The sequence below is a fragment of the Neolamprologus brichardi genome, chromosome 5 (assembly GCF_056152115.1).
Source record: "Neolamprologus brichardi isolate AB-2024 chromosome 5, ASM5615211v1, whole genome shotgun sequence".
NCBI classification, from domain to species: Eukaryota; Metazoa; Chordata; class Actinopteri; order Cichliformes; family Cichlidae; genus Neolamprologus; species Neolamprologus brichardi.
The window spans coordinates 31,262,094-31,280,990 of NC_142108.1; the positions used below are offsets into that span (position 1 = coordinate 31,262,094).

General features: G+C 43.1%; 1 protein-coding gene across 1 annotated transcript in view; it reads left to right on the forward strand.

Moving 5' to 3' along the window:
• Nucleotides 1–17,992, forward strand: part of myg1 (myg1 exonuclease) — a 32,071-nt gene extending 14,079 nt beyond the window's left edge. Inside the window, exons 4-7 of the mRNA XM_087841059.1 lie at nucleotides 1,057–1,206; nucleotides 5,762–5,884; nucleotides 7,983–8,164; nucleotides 17,660–17,992. Coding sequence (XP_087697185.1) covers nucleotides 1,057–1,206; nucleotides 5,762–5,884; nucleotides 7,983–8,164; nucleotides 17,660–17,849 — 645 coding nt within the window. The 3' untranslated portion in view covers nucleotides 17,850–17,992. The remainder of the gene's footprint in view (nucleotides 1–1,056; nucleotides 1,207–5,761; nucleotides 5,885–7,982; nucleotides 8,165–17,659) is intronic.
• Nucleotides 17,993–18,897: the final 905 nt, after the last annotated feature.

Sequence of the window (18,897 nt, forward strand, 5' to 3'; positions counted from 1 at the left end):
CGTACCTGGACCCGCCTACTATCCTCGGAAACGTAAAATGATTGGCTAGAATCTAAAGTGTATGACATCTCAGGAAAAAAAAAGCACCGAAATGTGCGCTGCTTTTCGGTCTGGTTACTACTGTTTATGTCAGAACAGTACCCATCCCTACATTTAACCAGATATTAGTGGAAGTGTATTTATATATTTGACCCTGTGTGTATTTGTAGTACAATCATTCCACAGTGGAAAAAGAACAGTTCACAGAAATGATCAAATTCTCCAAATTACCATCACATTTATACCCATGAAACCTCTGACCACAACTGTAGATTTAAAAGCACAAACTAGGACACTTTTTGGGATTTGCCTTCATCCCACAGTTGGCAGTAGAGTGTGAACAGATATAAAAGGACACGACAGGACACGACAAAGTCTTTTAGCCAGATTTAAACAGAGTTCAGTTTCTTGCATTTTAGACAGCTGTGCCAGCAGGAGGCCTTGGCATCCATTGTGCTTTAATGGTCGGGCACATTAAGCCAGCCAAATCTTGGGTCACTATAAATATTAGCACGATTAACTCATAATATCATTTTTCTTTTGATGTGTCAGTTTGTTTAAAGCCCTGAGTAATCCTTTTGCTCATGGCTCGGGCTCTGCGTATTTTAGGATGCTGCATGTCATGTCCTTAGCCAGTTCCAACAAACTAAACATCGAGTTTTGCCTCGGAGCTTAGCTCCACTGATAAGTCACTTGTAAAATGTCAGCTCTTGCATAAATGACCTTCCAGTGAAGTTGAATTTTTATCATTAAATATAGCTGTTCCAGTTTATCTGCTCGTACAGTATTTTTGGAGATTTGTGAAGTAGCAGCTTTTTTCCTATTTCATTTAGGTTTAATATTTCTGTAACTACACATATCCTGTGGGTTTAATTCCTTTCCATGCATTCTTCTTGAAAAAGCTCTCTTTTTTTACTACGCTGATTTTATGCTTGGAATAAATATGAAACAGCTGATTCTGATGCCATAACAGATTGACAACCTCTGCCGCCACGTGCCTCTATCATGTGCTTACAGCTGTATGAGAACTTTGTGGAGGAGGTGGATGCTGTTGACAACGGCATCTCACAGTGTGATGGGGAGGCCCGGTACAGCATCTCCACCACGCTGAGCGCACGTGTCTCACACCTGAATCCACGCTGGAACAGCACAGATCAGGATACTGAGGTGAGTACATGTGAGTGCAGCTGTACTCTATACCAGGACAGAAGGTGGCTTTTGACATGTGTGACTTCGCATCTCTTATATGGGATTAATTATAGTTATTATTTGTTTATCGTTGCCTGGATTTCCACAGCAAAGCTCACAGTTTCTCAGCCTCATGCAGTAAAATGAGCTAATATAAGACTGTATAACTGTGGCAAGTCAGCATCTTTCTCTTCTTTAATGTCCTCAGAACAGTTCTCTTTTATAATACACAAAATATCTCTCTGTCTGTGTCTTTGTCCCTGATCTCCGCTCAGACCATCAGATGAGCGACCAAAATTGGCACACAGGTACATCTCAGGTCCTTGAAGGTTCTTAGCTACATCAGGCATTACGATGTTGCCTAGCAGCTACCTAGCAACGTGATAAAATTATCCCTTTTTTAAAAAAAGTTCTAATAATTATTAAATTTTGCATTTTCTAACAAACACAAAAATACAACAAAAAATAACAAAAACAAAAAAACGAAGAGGTTTTAACGTCTGTTGCATTAATCTGGAATTTCCAAGTCAGGCAGACATGTGGGTGGAAAAATTGTTCAAGCTTCAGTCGCATGATGTAACCTTCCCAACATCTTTTCACCAGCAACATTCCCAATCATTCTTTCTTTCCACATTTTAAGCGTTGGAGTATGGGAGTCCTTCAAATATTCCAAAATGACACCAATGCAGCGCTTAACACTCTAAACTGATGTTTGTTTAACTGTGGCACCTCTCCTTTGTCTCCTAGTAGACATAATTTAGGTGATCTGGGCAAGTTACAAGGTATCCATGCCTGCATATAATTCAATGCACTGTTCTAAACTGGAAAAACCAGCTGGCATTCAATTCAATTCAATTTAATTTTATTTATATAGCGCCAAATCACAACAAAAGTCGCCTCAAGGCGCTTCATAGATACAGAGAAAAACCCAACAATCATATGACCCCCTATGAGCAGCACTTTGGCGACAGTGGGAAGGAAAAACTCCCTTTTAACAGGAAGAAACCTCCGGCAGAACCAGGCTCAGGGAGGGGCGGGGCCATCTGCTGTGATTGGTTGGGGTGAGAGAAGGAAGACAGGATAAAAGACATGCTGTGGAAGAGAGACAGAGATTAATAACAGATATGATTCAGAGAGGTCTGTTAACACATAGTGAGTGAGAAAGGTGACTGGAAAGGAAAAACTCAATGCAGCCTACGTCTATTGCAGCATAACTAAGGGAGGATTCAGGGTCACCTGGTCCAGCCCTAACTATATGCTTTAGCAAAAAGGAAAGTTTGAAGCCTAATCTTAAAAGTAGAGATAGTGTCTGTCTCCCAAATCCAAACTGGAAGCTGGTTCCACAGAAGAGGGGCCTGAAAACTGAAGGCTCTGCCTCCCATTCTACTTTTAAATACTCTAGGAACAACAAGTAGGCCTGCAGAGCGAGAGCAAAGTGCTCTAATAGGGTGATATGGTACTACAAGGTCATTAAGATAAGATGGGGCCTGATTATTTAAGACATTCCCAGGGGGTTTATCAAAGTATCTTTAGCTTGTTGGAATTTCCAACATGGGTCATCTCTACCAGCACCTATTTTATACAGCCTTGAAGGAGTATAATAATATCTATTAAACATTTTGTATTCTGGCTTCCCTAATGTATAATCCATTATTCGACGTATCTTCATCCACTGTAGACCCTAAATCCCTTTCCCATTTTTTTTTCATAAAATGTACCAGTTTTAGCATTTATCCACCTATAAAGCATTATTGTGGGTCCATTGTGGTTTTACAGTTTTGCCTAATGTGAAAAAGATCACCGGTTCAATCACATTCACTTCTTCAAGTTGACGCAAATCCCTTAAACACTGCTTCAGGAAGGGATTCTGGTTAAAAGAAGTGATAAAAAATACAAATCAAAACTCGCTGCCCACTGTGCTGAACCCTTGTGAATAAAGAAGGAACAGAAAGTAGCTTTTATGCACCTAAAACACCTTATAATGCCTGCCTATCATTTTAATTTCAGTCTCATTTATATCCCCAATAGGTAAATTATGCATGATGCTTTACAATGCCATCACAGTGCCCATCAGCTACCTAGAAGTTTGCTAAAATGACCTGTTTTTAACCTCCGTGCACTTACAACACCCTACAATAACATCTAATTTATATCCACAAAACTTCAGTTATACATCATATATTATGATGGCATCAGGTTGCCTAGCAATCACCTAGCAACGTGCTGAAATGACCTGTTTTTTTGCCTTTTTTACACCGACAAGACCCTATGAAAGCATCCTATCATTTATTGACACAAAAGCTTAATTATATGTGATATATTATAATGTCATCATGTCGCCTAGCAACCGCCTAGCAATGGGGGTAAAATGACCCCATTGCAAAAAGCATCACAGCCCACAATACGAATAGGGCAATGACGATACTGCAGCGTTGGCATGTACTGGCACACTTAATACACACCTGTTTGTGACCTCAGTTAATCTGTAGAGTTTTAACCTTTTAATCAATAAAATGCAAGAAGTAAAAAAAACAGACGATTTTCATATTGGAGAAACCCGAGCATGGAGTATTTTTTTCCATGAAAATTTGCAAATGTTTTACTATTAATCAAAAAATGGTAGTTTATTTTATAATTGACGATTAGTTATCTCAGCCTACTGATTTGCAGCAGCATCTCAGATACATAATATTAGAAAATTTAAGCAAAGATAATTAGTACAAACTAGAAAAAAGAGAACTTAAAAAATCTAAATAATTATCCAAATGCAAACATACAACAATAAAATGTAACATGCATACTTTGCAACATGGATTAATTGCGATTTTAACAGACAGCTGTTCCACAGTAGTGCCCCAGTATAAAAAAAAGTAGGGCTGCACGATTAATCGTTAGAAAATCGCGATCTCGATTCATACTTATGTGCGATCTCATTTCCAAATAACAACAATTTAAAAAAAAAAAAAAAAAAAAGACGACGACTGTACCGCATTTTGATCCGGGACGTAATCTGCATGAAAACAAGCGCTCACTCTTCCTGCTCAACAAATGACAAGGGCGGAGCCTTATACCACGTGATACAGAAGCTAGCTGCTAAAATTAGCAGGGAAAAAACAACGGAGAGCACGTCAGGGATGACGAGAAACCACCCAAACATCAATAACGGGAACCTTATACAGCGCTTCCCTATACCCGTCGAACTTCCGCAGGCACAAAGAAATTACGGAGGCTATCACTTATCACCTGACCAAAGATATGGCTCCATCAACACTGTGCAAAACGAGGGATTTAGGAAAACGATCAACACCCTAGACAAACGCTACACAGTGCCGTCCCGCAACTATTTTTCTATTGTTGCACTACCTGCTCTATACACGCAGTGTCGAGCAACGGTGGAGACGCAATTTCAAGCAGTACAACATTTTGCGGCAACGACAAAACGTGAGACATTTGTTGTTTTTATGTTTATTTATTGTTTTCATGTTCAGTCTCAACTGTTACGAAGTTGATGTGCAGTTAATAAGTGCAATAAATATTTATACTGGAAAAGAAAATCGTGAGAGAATCGTGATCTCAATTCTAAGCAAAAAAAAATCGTGATTCTCATTTTATGCAAAATCGTGCAGCCCTAAAAAAAGGATAAATTTAATCATCACACACAGTGAGCAACCTGTGGTGAAGCAAAACTACAAAATAGTCTAAGAGGGCAAACAGGTGCAGTATGGTGCAACCAGTGCTCAGAGGTCATTGTGAGAGCTGTGCAGGACCAACAGAGGCTCGGTGTGAATTTTCTGTCTCTCATCAGCGTTTCCTGCACACTCACCCACAGCCTAGATATGCATATATGTTGACTATGCCAACATTTTTTCCCTTAAGTTACCTGCTTGTTTCTTCTTTTTTTTCACGTTCCACTTCACATGATTATAATTCATGTCCTCCAAACACTGCAGGCGAAGCCATATCTGTGAAATGGGAAACTGAGAAAGATTTGAACTGGAAAATGTTTGGTAGACAACTTAATGGTAGAGTGACCTGTTGAACTCTCTGCACTGGCTGCTGCTGATAATTGAAAAACCTGATGGATTTTCATCTCCTCCAGCCATGACTGTTAATGCTCAGGTCCAATGCAGCCCCCTCAAACAGATGCATACAGATTGTGCATGACATACCGCGCGTGTGCATGAGTTTGTGTGTGAGATATCTGTGCCGTGCTTTCTTTCACATGCTCCTCTTGTGCTTCTGCTCGTGAAACTATGCGAGGGTGAAATCGGGCTGTGGTTTGGGCTGCAGAGACCAGCAGGGAGGTAGTAAGACAAGACTTTATCACCCCCATTTTGTCTGGTACACAGTCTCACATAAAGTAGTTGATGTCAAACTGATGCTGTAGTAGTGATGAAAGAAGCTAAATGATCAAAAGAATACTGCGTTCAGCTGAGTCTACAGTTCTTCCTCTGTTAAAGTGACATCAGTGTTTTAAGTCTAGCCAGCTGTCAAAAAAACCAACATGTCTTTATTCTCACTATTTTATCCTTAGGAGGGTTTCAAGAAGGCGCTGAAGATGGTTGGGGAGGAGTTCCTGGACCGTCTGGATTTCTACAAGTCCTCCTGGCTGCCAGCTCGTGAGGTCGTGGAGGAAGCTGTTAAGAAGAGGCATCAGGTACGAAACTGCCCATTCTGTTTGATTCTGTTTATTTTCTTTATTTGTTTGCACCAGCAGCGGTGGGCCTCTTATTACTCTCATGGTTATCTGGTTCACGGAGGGAGTCCACCTCCTCCTGCTCTTCCAGGAGGACACTGAGGTGTTAACAAGCCATCCGAGAGATGTAATCTCTCCCTGGTCTGCCCTGGGGCCTCCTCCAGACTTTCCTGGAACACCTCACCTGGGAGACATTCAGGAGGCATCCTTTAATGTGGAGGAGTAGCAGCTCTACTTGCCACCCTAATGACCCAAATCACCCTGTCTCTAAGGCTGAGCCCACCACCATATGGAGAAAGCTCATTTCCACTGCTTATATTCACAATCTCATCTTTTTTCAGTCACCACCCAGAGCTCGTAACCATAGGCTAGGGTGGGAATGTAGATCAGCTTTGCATTTACTGCTCACACCACATCAATCCATCTGTCGATCTCCTGCTCTCTCTCCTCACTCATCAACTCGGGGCAGCAGCCCATCCCTGACCTGGAATGGGCACTCCGCCCTTTTCCGACTGAGAACCGTGGCCTCGAACTTTGAGGTTCTAATTTTTATCCCAGCCATTTCATACTTGGCTAAATTGGCTGTGAGTTATGATGGTTTTTGTTTAAGCCGCTGGCCATTAAAACCGATGTGGGGACTAGGGCTGCTCAATTAATCGAATTTTAATCTCGATTACGATCAACGATCATTAAAAATGACTGAGCCGATGATTAGCCCCTCCCTCGTGCTTTACTCTCGCGCTGCTCCGTGTGGCAAATCGAGCGCACCTCTCTGCATTTCGAACACGTGTCACAACAATTAAGAGCAGCGGTCTCCAACCTTTTTTGCGCCACGGACCGGTTTATGCCCGACATTATTTTCACGGACCGGCTTTTAAGGTGTCGCGGATAAATACAACAAAATAAAACTAGTACCGGTACCGAAAAAAAGAAAATTTATTCATAACACACGTGAAAAGATAAATGATAAAAACGCTAACAAAATAACGCTGAAAACCGATAAAAAACCCAGAAAACTATACATTTCACATCTGAGCCTCAACTCTGGCGGCCTGGTACCAAACGACTCACGTACCGGTCCGAGGCCCGGGGGCTGATTAAGAGGACCCGAGGGAAGCTCGGAAAGCTAAGCAGAAGTTATTTGGAGAGGAGAGTGACTGCCGTTGGTTGAAAAGAGAGGTAAAAAAAACTTCAGTGGTGTGGAAACATTATGGGTTCGCGGAGTCAGACGTGGATCAAGTAGACACAGTGTGTAAACTTTGCTACAGTGTCGTAGCTGCACCACAGAGCAACACTGCAAAGTTCACTAAACATAGATGTTTACATTTTTCATTTATTTTTTATATTGCAAACATTTGCACTGTTATCAGTATTTGCACACTATTTTATATTATTTTTGACAATCTTTAATGTCATTATTCAATACATTGTTATTGTTAAATAAATATTGTCAAATAATCGAGATCTCAATTTCAGTGAAAATAATCGTGATTATCATTTTTGCCATAATCGAGCAGCCCTAGTGGGGACTCTTGTTTTCCCTGACACACCGACTGTGGTTTAAATAAACTAAATAAATATGACTTTGAGGTTCATATGGAAACAAATGAAGCTTAACAGCAAAAAATATCTAAACACAGACCAGACAAAAAAGAAAAAGCAGATGCAGGACACCTGATCTGTTAGCCCAAGATGAGAAACTCACTGCAGAATTTCATGTTTGAGTATTTTTAATAAAAATCTGTGAATAAAAAAGTTTCTTAGATCTAATTTAATTTCTTTAATTGCTTTTTATTAAATTCTGATTCTGAGCATTTTCTGTCTTGTTTTGAAAACTGTAAATGTTATCAAAAACGATGAGAGTATCAGGACTGTTGTTGTTTAGTTGAAGGAGACATTTATCACTTATAAAAGAAGCACAAGTTACTGTGAAAATGAGTTTAAAATGCTGCTGCTTTTCTTATACAGTGACGCTTTCCACAGACACAGGCTTTTGTGTCTGTCCTTGGTTTTTGCACATTAGTCACATGTGTTACACCTGCTCTATTCTTGTTTCCAGATAGATCCCAGTGGAGAGGTACTCCTTTTTTCCCAGGGTGGATGTCCTTGGAAGGAGCATTTGTTTGCCTTAGAGAAGGATCTCCACGTGGAGACGCCCATTAAGTTTGTCCTTTACCCAGACCAGAATGGACAGTGGAGGGTCCAGTGTGTCCCTGCTGGGCTCAACACTTTCCAGAACAGGTAAATTTTAAGGTTATCTTTTAGTAAAATGTTACCGAAGGCCATTTTTTCAACTTTAGCTGTAGCATTCAGTCGTATGCGTGGATAAAAAACCTCTTGCATGAGTTCCTTCAGCAGAAGTCGAGCATGCATAACTCGCAGGGGTTTTGTGAAACTGAGTCACGCACAATAAATTTTTCCACACTGGATTTTTTTTTTTTTTTTTTAACACGATGACAGCTTCAGAGTTTTCAACGTGTTGCGTTGATTTGAGCTCCGGTGACAGAGACAAACAATGGTCTATGATTTAACTTTCATGCTTACTGGACCGTGTGACAGCCGCTCACGGAGGGTTGACGTGTTATCCGGTGAGAGAGGGACTCCTACAAGGATAGAATGAGGAAAATACTTTATTTAAGCCGAAGATTTTGTTCCCAAAAAAAAACATAAACACACCTCAGCACAGCCACCTGCACAGCCCTCCCACTCAGGTGCTTCTTGTGTGTTTTTCTGCTCTTAATTATACCCAGTGCTTCAATACAGCAGACTGAAAGATATAAAGCACATGCCAGTTTGACTGGTAGGAGAGATGCTTTGATTTCGAGCATGAATCAAGTGAGATGCTCTGTTGAGCAACAAAGCCCCTTTGATTTTCTGCTTCTATGCTTTTGTAATATGAATACCATTTAGGCCACCCAACAGTTTATAGATGTGCTCAGTCACTGTCAGTTGTGCCTGACATACATGTACATGCCTTTCCTTTTTGTCCTTTTGCACCAGTTTAATTGGGTGGGCGACGTCAATGCCAAACTTTAAGAACACGATAAGTCGAGAACAAAGTGACGTGGGATTTTCAGGTTCATACCATAGGTGCATCTGCTACGAGGCTGAGTAGTCGCACTGGCAGCTGGTGGTATTTTTGCTGTTGTGATAAGCAGCATTTCAACATACTTTAGCAATAAAGATGACCCGAATCCTCAAACCTAGCACTTAAATGAGAGTGTTAGGCTTATTAAACCATGTTAGAATTCCTGTCAGGTCCCTCACTAATGACAGCGATGACAACACCACACCTCCTGTGTGAATTTTTAAAGATGATTAGCACCTATCGTCTGGGCTTTTTATCTCTGGAGGGGAAAGTGTTTACCCAAAGAGCTTCTCGCAGACCGACCTACAATGCTGTTCTAATAATGTCACTAGCGGGCCCACTGGAGTTCTGTGGTGGGTGTGTTGTGCCCTAAATCCCAGAATGTAGCACACATAGTCATCAAAGTGTGGCAAACACTAGGCTGATCCTGGACGTTATCCAGATATTCGTCTTTATAGCTGCTTGGTGCCGTATTGGTTGCCGTGTTTCCCAGAGTTGTGTTAAATGTGTTCATAATCACAAAAACCTGTTTCCTGGTACTAACAGAGACATCAGCGACAAAAAAATCTCCTGGTGCAGAAAATCTTTCCAGCATCGATGTTCCCTCCCTGTTTCGTTTACTTGACGTGAGCTGCTGGATATTGATCTGCGCTTTTAAAGTGGTAGCCCTAAGTGGTCAGCATGTGCACTTAAGAAGCAGTGACTTAGGTGGAAGAGTATTGGAAGCGATTTGCGCTTTACAAAGCTGTGAAGATGAGCAGTTTCGCCTCGGGGATAGATTCTAGCATGTGGGTTTATCTTTGATCTTGTTTCCCAGTCTGTTTGTTAGACTCGCAGCTTGTTACGGCTTGTATTTGTCTGATAACAGAGCAATATGCAAAAGATTATATCAACTGTAGTTAATTAAGTTTATTTATTCTTTGGTTGATGTGCTCTCTGCAGCAGGTTTGTGTATCTGTGCATGTGCGTGAGTGAAGAAGGGTCACCTGTAACACTGCTGTATTCAATTAAATTAAATTTTACATTCAGTTTTATGAATATAAACCACAACAACAGTCACCTCAATGGGCTTTATGTTGTTAGGTACAATATTAGAGAGAAAACAATAATATAACCTGTTACGAGCAGGTACTTGGTGACAGTAGGAAGGAAAAACGCCCTTTTAACAGGAAGAACCCTTCAGCAGAACCAGGTTCAGGGAGGGCAGCCATCAGCCATGACTGGTTGGGGTTGAGGGGAGGAAGACGGGGCAAAAGACACACAGGACAAATTATATGTACACATAACTCATCCCTGTTCATCTGGACGAAGCGTTTTCAGTGGGAGAAATGTTTCGTCACTCATCCAGGTGACAGGTGAGGTCAGTGCGTTTGCTAAATGAGCAGAACGTCCACCACCGACTGCCACGAGGTCAGTTTCATGATCATTAACACAATATTTGTCATGACCACTGACCAATGGCCACGAGTACCGTTTACAGAGAGTCGGTGAATGGCTGCAGTCACACCATTGTAACTTATGTTGCGGTGATGTCATAGCAACCCTTCCTGCTGTCCCTGTGACATCTTCATCATTGAACAAGGTGCGAAAAAAGTTTGTCCCACTAAAACAGACTCATCTTCCTCAGATGACTGACCATGAATGAGTAAGACATACATATCACTCAGTTACTATTGTTAACAATACACATAATACCTAAAAATGAAAACAGAAGTTTTTTTTTTTAACAAAAACTTTATTGTAATTGACTCTTAAATAGGGATGGGTATCGTTTAGGTTTTATCCAATACCGGTGCGAAACCGGTACTTGGTGCTTAAACGGTGCTCAAACCGGTGCTTAAAGAATGGAGAACACAAAACCTCTCATGTTCAGCTGTTTTTTTGTAAAAAGATAACAATGTTAGCCTTTTCTGCAGCTATAGGGCATATATGGTATCACTCTTGGCTGGAAGCAGCTTAATCAATGGAAAAAACACAAACTTTGTCCAAAAACCTCTCATGTTTAGCTGTTTTCCACTTTTTCTTCGGTCATTTTGGCCTTTTTGGCCAGGGTGAAGGGAGTATCTGCCATCAAACAAGAAGACAGCCGCATGTAGCTATGATGATGTTTGCTAGTTCACTTTACATGCATTAATGTAATAACGTGGTTAGCCTACTCAACGTAAATTACACGAACAACATGAAGCTACTCACGCAGAGAAGAACGGCTGCTGCTGCATCATCATCCTCATCATTTCTGCTACACTGGCAGGGCTAGGGGCCAGGACTCTCCTCTTCAGGTTCTTGGGGGATGTTGCTAACTCCGGGTCCGATAACAGGCACCACACCCGCAGTAGATGCGCACGGTGTGAGGTCTCGCAGCAAGCTATCAAATACGGCGCATTTCTCGGCTTTTAAAAAAACCGCTATGCGTCGCCAGGTGTTTCATCAGATTCGAGGTGTTACCTCCTTTGACAGTATCACAGTATCACCTTAAAGCACTTGTTGCAGCTGCTGAGTTTGCATCTTTTGCTGTGAAGTACAGCCAGACTTTGACCGCTTCGCCTTGGGCATTTTTAATCTGTAGCTCTGCTCTAAAAGAACGTACGTACCTGGGCCCGCCCACTATCCTCGGAAACGTAAAACGATTGGCTAGAATTCAAAGTGTATCACAGCTCAGGAAAAATAAAGCACCGAAATGTGCGCTGCTTTTCGGTCTGGTTACTACCGTTTATGTCAGAACCGGTGCCATTATACCGGTACCCATCCCTACTCTTAAACATTTTTTCAATGGAAGAACGAGTAAAACGTCCTGTTTAAATGAAATAAAAAGCTTTATAAACTCAATGCGAATAAAAGTAAATGCAAGGAAAAAACTATGAATAAATAATAAACTACAAGTGGATGAGTCGAGGGGAAAGGAAGCACAGGTGAGATTTCTGTTTACCTGTTATGAGAATTATTCATCTTAAGCTGCAAGAATCAGTCACAGAGCAGAGCAGGCAGCTCGATTTGCACACTCTGTGTGAGGTGTGGGAGAACTTTGCCAGTTGGACGTATAGAAGTGTATCGGCTGATGTGAGTTGGCGTTGTGTTCAGCTGGTCCGCCAGTATTATAGCTGAGCTTGACTTCACTGTCTGTCTGAATTAGCGCCATGCTCAATATTTTTTTCCTTTTTTTCATTTAACGCGTCGGATGATTTTGGGTGGCGTTTTCTTCTACGTCAGATACAATTTTATCCAGACAACAAACTCAGCAGGAAAGCTAGACCACGTCCATTACTGAAAGCATTTTGTGGTTACAGAAGTTTTACTAATCGAACACACCGTCTAATGAGTTAGGAAATTTGTGCAAAGTGAACACAATCCCTGTTTAAACTCTGTTTAAATTGAGCACTGACCTTTGTGACAACGACTACAAGCTATGTGTGAGTTTTGAGGGGATGCGTCAGTAATGCGGACGCTGCACCGGTCTGTCGTGGTGAAGAGGGAGCTGAGTGTAAAAGCGAAGCTCTCAATTTACCGGTCGATCTACGTCCCTACCCTCACCTATGGCCACGAGCTGTGGGTAGTGACCGAAAGAACGAGATCGCGGATACAAGCGGCAGAAATTAGCCTCTGGCCTCTCCCTTAGAGATAGGGTGAGAAGTTCGGCCATCCGGGAGGGGCTCAGAGTAGAGCCGCTGCTGCTCCACATCGAAAGGAGCCAGCTGAGGTGGTTCGGGCATCTGACAAGGATGCCTCCTGGGCGCCTCCTGGGTGAGGTGTTCCGGGCATGTCCGGGGCAGACCCAGGACACGCTGGAGAGATTATATCTCTCGGCTTGCCTGGGAACGCCTTGGTGTTCCCCCGGATAAGCTGGAGGAGGTGGCTGGGGAGAGGGAGGTCTGGGCCTCTCTGCTTAGGCTGCTGCCCCCGCGACCCGGCCTCGGATAAAGCGGATGAAGATGGATGGATGCTTTTGGAGAACCGAAGGGATTGTTGTCTAGATTAAGACTCTTTCTTTCCTTCTAAGTGTGAGATGCTGAGAGTTTTTGTCTGATTCCAGTTTTCTTTCTAAATACTTTAAGTGACAAACAAAAATAAACTTTTCTTCTATGCTGAATATTAATTTATTAATTAAAGAAGTTATTAACTGTAGTAAATTACAGGATTTCGCTCCCTTAAAAAAGCACAAACTGTAGATCAATAGAGACATTTTGGAGCGATGAATCAAGATTGGCGGCTGCCAGGATTACTTGTCTGACTGCATTGTGCCAAGTGTACAGTTGTGGTGGAGTGGGAATATGGTGTGGGGTTGTTTTTCAGGAGTTGGGCTTGCCCCCTTAATTCCAATAAAAGAAACTTTCCCTGCTTCAGCATAGCACGACATTTTGGACAATTTCATGCTCCCAGCTTTGTGGGAACAGTGTGGGAATGACCCCTTCCTGTTCCAGCATGACTGCACACAAGGTCCATAAAGACATGGCTGAACGAGTTTGGTGTGGAAGAACTCAACTGGCCTGCAGAGGATATTAACCCTGCTTTTACCCACTTTGCTTATACCGAGGCTCACACTGAGGCGGCTGGTTTGGAGCTCTGGATAGCTTTAGCCACTTTTCCTTTGTTAGCTTCTTTAAAATGTCCGTGTTTTGCTGGGTGAAAATGATTTAAGTGTCTGACTGGGTTTGTTGGTACAAACATTTTCATGCTGTGGTTTAGTTTGGCCAGTTTTTCAGTCGTTACTCATAGTAAAATGTTTCCACGGTAATATTAGAGATTGGCTTTACGTGTGCTTGTGCACATGCATGAAACGCCACAGTTCATAATCAGATGACCAGCTGTCACCGGTCTTGACTAAACAGTGGAAATCGACTGATTCTGGTCCCTGGACGACTTAATGTGCATCTCTGATTTGAGAGTGAAGAGTAAATTGATGCTGATGTTGATGTTATGAGATAAAATTAGAAATGTGCCTGTGACAGTGAGAGCTACATTAAAGAGAGGAACAACATAAATACACTAAATGGTTGTTGCTAAATAAATTGCGCTTATAAATAGTATCAAAAACAAGTTGTGAATTTGAGGGAAGAAGCAGAAATCGTACCAGTCACATGATCTTTCTGGTCCTTCACGCAGTAGCTCTCCTGGTTTTGAACACATGACATCTGTTACATGTGTCTTTGTTGTCATGTGTGGTTTTTTGTCTTGTGTGGTCTCAGGCATGTCTCACTGTGACCTCTGTTTCCACACGTCTTGCAGTATGTGCCCCTGTGCTTTTATTTTTGGTTTGATGGGGCTCATTGTTGACTGCTTGAGAATAGTGGGAGACCTTCTGAACACATCGTTCCTACAGAGACAGGAAGACGCTGGAATAGCTTTTTGATTCACTCCTGGCCTGACCAGTAGCTGCTCTCACCTCTTTCCTCCTCTTTTCTTCTGATTATCCCATTAGTGGGTTTTTTGTGCTTCTTGCTCTTTTTGTGCAGAGTATTTCTGTCTCAGTCCTATAATCACACTCCTCCATTTCGTCACCCCCCCCCCCCCCCCCCCCATTTGTCTTGCTCTTTTCCCATTAATCCCTTTTCTCCCCTCCTCCTCCGCCTCCACGTCCTCTTCTATCTCTCCCTCCTCCGCCCTATCTCGCCGTCTCACCTTTCACACCTTCTGCCCCTCCCTCGCCCGGTCCCCCAGTTAGACTTTTTTCCACTTTGCTCCAGAATCTCATCAGGCGGCCGCGCTTTCAAAGACGAAAAAGAGAAGACACCTGTTTGTAGTCGGGGAGCACTTCAAAGATTTAATTTAATGCAAATATGCCGGTTGGTGTGGCGCTACATGGGAACAATAGCTTGTGTGAGGGATAAAAACGTAGCTCCAGATGGCTCTTTCTATGGGTGGCCTGCTTTCTCCCAGCGGGCTTGTGCCGACTCTGCAGAAGGGGTGTTGTTATCGCCTGCGTCCCTGCTACTGCACCTGGGGGGAAAGGGTCTATTTTTATCAGCATCGTAGTGCAAAGTAAATGTGAGCTGGGAGAACGAAGAGGGGAGCGAAAGGAGCCCTTGCTTGGAAATGTGCTGTATAGGATGATACTGGAGGTTGACAGCTGAGCCAGAAACATATACCTCTATTTCAGGGAATCCACACTGGCGGCTGCCACATTTACCCGCTGTATCCTGGTATTGGAGGTGAACCTGATGGTTGTTACTCGATGTCTTTATCCTTTCTATCTGATTGTTATTTTGGTCAATAGTTTAGTCGATAAAGCGCCAGAAAATAATGACTGATGTCCTCCACAATCACCCGTCTCCTGGTGATCTCTTTAGATTGTCTGAAAGCTGAAGATATGAGCAAAGGGCAAGACAAACAACAAAACAAACCCCAGACTGTATGACATTTTTGCTTGAAAAATAATTAAATTGAGCTGGTCATCTGTAATCATGTATATAATTCTGAGATAAAGCAGCGATGTCACGTATAAAATGACAGCGGATCTTATGAGAAAATCCATCCATCCATTCGCTTCTCCTTTTCAGGGTCGCGGGGAGCGCTGGAGCCTATCCCAGCTGTCATAGGGCGAGAGGCGGGGTACACCCTGGACAGGTCGCCAGACAACCATTCACGCTCACATTCACTCACACATTCACACCTAGTGGCAATTTGGATTATCCAATTAACCTATCCCCACAAGCTGCATGTCTTTGGATGGTGGGAGGAAGCCGGAGTACCCGGAGGAAACCCGGGTCATGGGGAGCATGGGGAGAACATGCAAACTCCACACAGAAAGACCCCGGCCTGATGGTGGAATTGAACTCAGGACCTTCTTGCTGTGCGGCAACAGTGCTAACCACCGTGCCACCGTGCTGCCCTTATGAAAATAATAATTCCATTTAATTTGTCTTCAAAAGCAGAGAAATTTTGCATATTTTCCTCCTGCTCGTGATGTCGTTTGGCGTATTTACAGTGTGGAAGGGAAAATGTGTGTAATGTGGAAGATCTGTGGTCAGGATTTGGTGCATGTTATTGATGAGTGAAGGTGCAGAAAAATGCAGCACTTCAGCTTCTACAAGAGTCTTTTGTTCTGTTCTCAGCGAGGAACCAGAAGGTTCCCGCTTCCGTCCATATCGCTGAAAACATGCAGTAATGAAGGATGTGTCTCCGACTCTAAAGTAACGTTTTTGTAATGACCCGCTAATTGCCACTATCTGTCTCAGTTGAGGTCTTAGGAGGTCTTCTCTCATGAGACGCTAATTTGCTAATTGTGGATCTATTTTTAGACCGGTCATCTCGCAAGCGAAAGCTTCCTGGCCTATTGTAACAACAACAGCCGCCCCCTCCTACTCCTTCCCTCTTCACCAGCCCTGTTGACCTTTCCTCAGAGCTCATTTTCCAGCCGCACTGTGCAGCTATCGATTGGTTGATTCTTTAATGGGGATTATAGGTTTGCCATGCTTGCCTCTCCAGGTAGTCCTACGGCAGTCTTATTAGGGATAAAAGATTTGACATAATGGAGTCGACATGCAAATCATTCCTCATCATTATGGATGTTATAGAAAAATGGCAGTTAATGCTCAAAGTAAAGAGAACAAGAGAAAACACTTCAAACTGACAACCGTGTCACTTTATTTCTGACAAGTTCGACCGCGCTGTTCCATAATTCATCAAGTTTGCGATGAAGAGAAAGACGAGCCAAAGGTTTGTGCGACATCCGACGCTTTTAGGGAATTTCGGCATTTTCAAAAGCATTTAAAGTCTATTCCAGAAGCAGGCGGTGGGTGAAAGGTGAACAACGAAGTGCTTAATCAGGCCTAAATCGGAACGAAACATTGCTAAATATAAAAGTCCTCTGAGGAGAGCAGGGGTGTGAGATAATGGAGATAATAACCCCGTCAAGGAAAGAGTGATATAAACGCACGCGCTAGATAACAGGTAAGGCGTTAGGATGTAGAAAGATGTATGCTACCTGCAGTAGGTGGTAAATGAGCTGTTCTACATTTTTATGAATTTTCTCTGCGTGCTTCATCCGGAGACGCGTTTTCGAGGTCGGCTCGTAAACCATCGCACAGCCAATCTTTCCCCCACTTTGCGAGATTGCCTTTTGACTCCACTCCGCTACCATCGGGCTCTGCAGTCGCTGCACTAAGGTGTGATTTTCCACATTGGTGGAGGAGAATAAAGCTGATTGTGGTTTTTTGTTTTTTATTTTATTGGTCTATTTGTCGGCGCCCATTATAGTGGTGCTGTGCGCAAGAGTGGCTGCACATAGCACCACTACCCCTGCAGGCATGGAAGCTGAAAGGAGGAGAGTAATCCAAGCGTTTGTGCAAAAACATTCAGAAATTATGAAAGAAATGAGCTACAACCAACTAATATACATATAAAGATGCATTTTTCTGAGCTTTTGCTGATTAATATTCTGGTATTGTCTTCATGCTTTCAGTCGGTTTATATTTAGGACTTTGTTAAAGCTCAAGTTGAAGCCACGGAGAATTTTAAAAGTTTAAGAAATGCAAATATATTTTGTTTTTGTCTGTAAAATGACTTTGGTAATCACTAAAAACTCCAGAGTTCGCTGTTTTTCATAATCTACAGTACATTTTGTTTTTGCAAAACGAATGCGCGACATGAAGTGATGAGCAGACCACAGAGTGTCCATCTGTAAACCAACCTGCCCTTCTGTGCTCCTGTCCCAGGCTGTCGCTGCCAGAAGAGTGGCGTGGTGTTCGGGATGAAGCGCTGTCGGAGCTCAGCGGGATCAAGGGCTGCATCTTTGTCCACGCCGGAGGCTTTATTGGCGGGAATAAGACCCAGGAAGGAGCGCTGGAGATGGCCCGCAGGACCCTGCAGGCCGCCGCCAAGTCCCCGGCGAACGGAAACAGCTGACTTCATCAACATGTTGTTTAGTGATATACCAACGCTGACTCTGCGTCATCGCGCTGACTCATAATATCCTTCTTCTCTCTGTCTGTTCTTATAAATGTCTGTTCTGGAGTTTGAAATAAAAGACTGATTTGACATATTTTTGGTCTTTGGTAAATAATTGAGCGTTGGCTTGAATCCGCCAATAAACCTGCTGTTCTCCCAGCCTCTTGGCTCTCGCTCGCGCCCCATAATATGCTGCCATCTGACCGAACAACACCAGCATCTTCAAAGCCTGAGATACCACGGCCTTACCTTTCAGTCGCTGATTTATAGAGACACCTGGACTACGGTTGCACCTTTCATTTCCAGCGTGCTGACATTAACCGTAGCACTACAAAGAGATACAGAGGCCACTTCCTTTGGCTCCGAGATCAAAGCGTCAGTGATAAGGCCTGATTAATTTGGATAAATTAAATTACCAAACGCCACAAAGACGTGCTCCGCGTGGCAGGAAGCCTCATGACGGGGTTACCGGGACCGGGACGAGTCATGGAGTCAATTTCCCTGTAATAAAGTCGGTAGATGTGGGTTGACTTTTCTCATCATTACACCAGATTTCCTCCCCCTTTTGCTACCTGTTACTCCTTATTGCATTCTCCACGGGTCTGACCTTCCGCTGCTCTTCGTCTACATAACGCGCTGCTCTGATTTTATTGCCGTGCATTTTATTTCCATCAGCGCTGGTGTCATTGTGCAAATGCCACTGCGGTGAAAAATGAAACGGACACGTTAGAGCTGTAAATGTTGCTCCCTTCATGTCTTTCTCCTTGCCTTTCGTTGCATTCAGACTATCCATCCATCCATTCGCTTCCGCTTATCCTTTTCAGGGCGCTGGAGCCTATCCCAGCTGTCATAGGGCGAGAGGCGGGGTACACCCTGGACAGGTCGCCAGTCTGTCGCAGGGCCAACACACAGGGACAGACAAACATTCGCACCTAGTGAAAATTTGGATTATCCAATTAACCTATCCCCACAAGCTGCATGTCTTTGGATGGTGGGAGGAAGCCGG